Below are 2974 nucleotides of genomic sequence, written 5' to 3' on the forward strand. Positions count from 1 at the left end.
AATAATATTGGCTCTTTTGAGGGTACCTACCTGGACTACGATCAATGAAACGTACCTGTTGTAGTACTCAGGACATCGGACTTCTGTTTCGCTTTTGTTGGCGCTCAGAGTATTGTTCGTGCTGGGAGTTGGTAATAGGGAGGACTTGCTCTTGTTCTTCATCGTGTAATAGAACGGTTCACCTGAAATCAGAACGGCAAAGTTAGGCTCTCTCCACAGCTCGGGGTGTGTAAAGAGTGAGTGAGTTATAACAATATCTCTGTTCAGTGGACTACTCGGTCAATCATACACAAAAAGCCAACCTTGATGCTTAGGTGTAAGGGTAAACAGTCCTAAAGAATGGGTTAAGCTTCTACGAATCTACTCAGTCAATGAGTAATATCCCAACTCCCTACACCTATTACTAGGTGCACGTACATTTTCTCTTTGTCTCGTCTTGCCAAATTGTTTCATCATCACGGGGACAAAAATCCATTTTTAGTCCGTCGCGTAAATATTGAGACAAGAATAACCTAATAAAACATTGAAACATATAAACCGTCATTGCATGCCAGTTTGGAGGGGAAAAAGGCATCAATCAATATGAGAAAAATATCTTTTACATTAAATAAGGACAAGGTAACCTGAGGTAACACAGAAAACACACAAGGAAAAGGAGAGAGCACAAAAATCATATGTAGGAAAACACAAAGCAAAAAAAACAAATGATACAAGGAAGAATAGGTAACAAAGGAAAAACCAATTAACACCAAATGGAAACGCAACTTTAACAGAAGGGGGAAAAAGACATAACACGGAAGGAAAAACAAAATCAAGCAGACATGGGAAAAGAGAAAACAAAATAAGGAACGAAAGAAAATAGGCGAAATATTACAGCAGCACAAAAAAAAAAGAAAAAAAAGGAAATAAAAAGAAATCATAATAAGGAAAAAAATCACACAAAGGAAAAGCAAAATTAAACAAAGGAAAAATATACAACACAAAGGTACCATCATTCAAGTCGTGAGGTGCTGACTGCTCCGAAAGAAGGTGATTCTACTCTAGGAGGTTGTCTCTGCCTGCTCAGCACTGACTAGGGGTTGGTTCACTGGAGCTTGGTATATCAGCACTATAGGCTAGGCTCAGCTTCGTTGAGAGCCTCCTGTGCTAGGATCACATCACAGCAAAGGCAAAATGCGAACTTGTAACCAACATAGACTAAGGCAAGTGTTAATACATAAAGGACATATTTTGAACAATAACAACAAAAGAGTTTCGCAACACACGAGTACCAGGTAGAAACACACTGTCTTAAATACATTGGACAAAATTTACCTGAAAAAGGACTCATTCCAGGCTTGGGCTCGCATTACTGACGCTGTCTAAAAAAGTTTGTGGCATAGGCTTACCGCTGTCTGCTGAATTAAGTACTTACCTATTGTCTATTCTTAGCATTTGCGATTGGGATTTAGCAACCTGCCCATTAAGTAAGAAAAAAAGGGCAACGAGGGCCAAAAAGTCGATTTCTCTACAGGCAGGGCCTCGTGGCCTATGGCAGCGGCTGTTGTAATGATTCACCGGAAGAAAACGTTAGTTAAACAGTATAAAGTTATTGAAAAATGTGACCATTACGACGGTGAACCAGGTTCTAATTTTCCTTTATATCCTCTCTATTTGTGCTCGACACAGTGAGCTTTGTTCGCTTGCTGGTTTCGTTGTCCGCTTTGGAGCCGGGGCGGTTTATCTGGATACTACTCAAAATCTTCTCTCTCTCTTCTCCTTCCTCTCTCTAGAACGTGGTCCTCCAGGCCAACTAAGGGCCGCCCGGCTCCTAAAAAAGTCCGAGACACGAACCGAGACAAGCCGAGCTAAGCTCCACGTGGTGTCGGAGACACTCCTGTCTAGCTCAGCGATGGTCAATGTTAGCTCATCGCTGTCACCGTCGTAATGGTTTCACCATTTTTCTAATAACTTTATACTTTTAACTAACCCGTTTTCCTCCGTGAGCATATTTCACAACACTATTAGTACGTTTCACAAAACTTCTGGAGAAGAAATGGTGTGTTCTTAACCGCTAAACAACAAAAACAACTTCAACGCGAATATGTCTTTTTCCCCCGATCCGAATGAAATTAGCTTTTTTTGGTTCTAAGAATCGAGATGACTACTGCACTCGAACCTAAAAGAAAAAAAAATTATTCAAACTATCTGCCTTGGACATTCACGAACTCCAGAAGTAGCAGGGCAACATAGGGCTCTGCTTAGGAATAGACGACTATTTTCAACGGTTATCTTGACTGGTTACGTGAATATCATCTTGCTATCGACTCCGGCAAAATCTATGTGGTAGTGTACGGAAGTCAGTGTGAGGTAAACAGTTCCCAGATCCAAATGGAACGGGAAACCCTAGTAGATTAAATTCAAAAAGTGATAGGTGTAATTAAGTGGGGGTTGCTTGATTGTTGCTTCATAGAATGGTACATAGACGTCAATCTAATTCCTTAAGAGAAGTATCCCTATATTTCCAATGCGAGTATCGCGGTGTGAATGTCTGATGGGGAAAACTTTAGAATCTTCTTATATTCTTTTTCTCGAGAAGGTTCCTCTTGGACGGTGAGTTTTTCCGGCATTTTTTTTTTTTCTTTCTTTTGTTCGAACCAACAAAAAGTCAAAAAGAGGGTACAGTCAGTGGTCATGGGTGACCTCGTCCCCTTCCGTACGTCTTGTCGCCTTATTTTGTGTTTTCTTTCTTTAGCTGCAGATAAAGTGAGTTTACTTTTGTACCGGAGTCGGATGTGCGGATCAATCTTTTCGAACGCACCGGCTCGCATCGTTCAGGTTCACCACTGACACCCATGGTTTACACGGGGATCATAACAATGACGACAGGTGGAACTCGACGACTGTCGTTTAGATGTTCACGGGAGGCATAAATGATGACAACTAGGGGATCAGACCGGGCATATGGGTACCAGTCGAGGTGAACTTTATCACC

The 2974-nt window shown here is 41.3% G+C and overlaps 1 protein-coding gene across 1 annotated transcript in view; it reads right to left on the bottom strand.

Moving 5' to 3' along the window:
- Window positions 1–30: 30 nt before the first annotated feature.
- The window catches only part of LOC103521517, a gene marked incomplete at both ends in the record, with an annotated part of 12320 nt that continues 9376 nt past the window's right edge, over window positions 31–2974 (bottom strand). Inside the window, one exon of the mRNA XM_008486627.2 lies at window positions 31–182. Within this exon, the coding sequence (XP_008484849.2) occupies window positions 31–182 (152 nt within the window). The remainder of the gene's footprint in view (window positions 183–2974) is intronic.

The sequence above is a fragment of the Diaphorina citri genome, unplaced genomic scaffold (genome assembly GCF_000475195.1).
Source record: "Diaphorina citri unplaced genomic scaffold, Diaci psyllid genome assembly version 1.1 scaffold5374, whole genome shotgun sequence".
Classification (NCBI taxonomy): Eukaryota; Metazoa; Arthropoda; class Insecta; order Hemiptera; family Psyllidae; genus Diaphorina; species Diaphorina citri.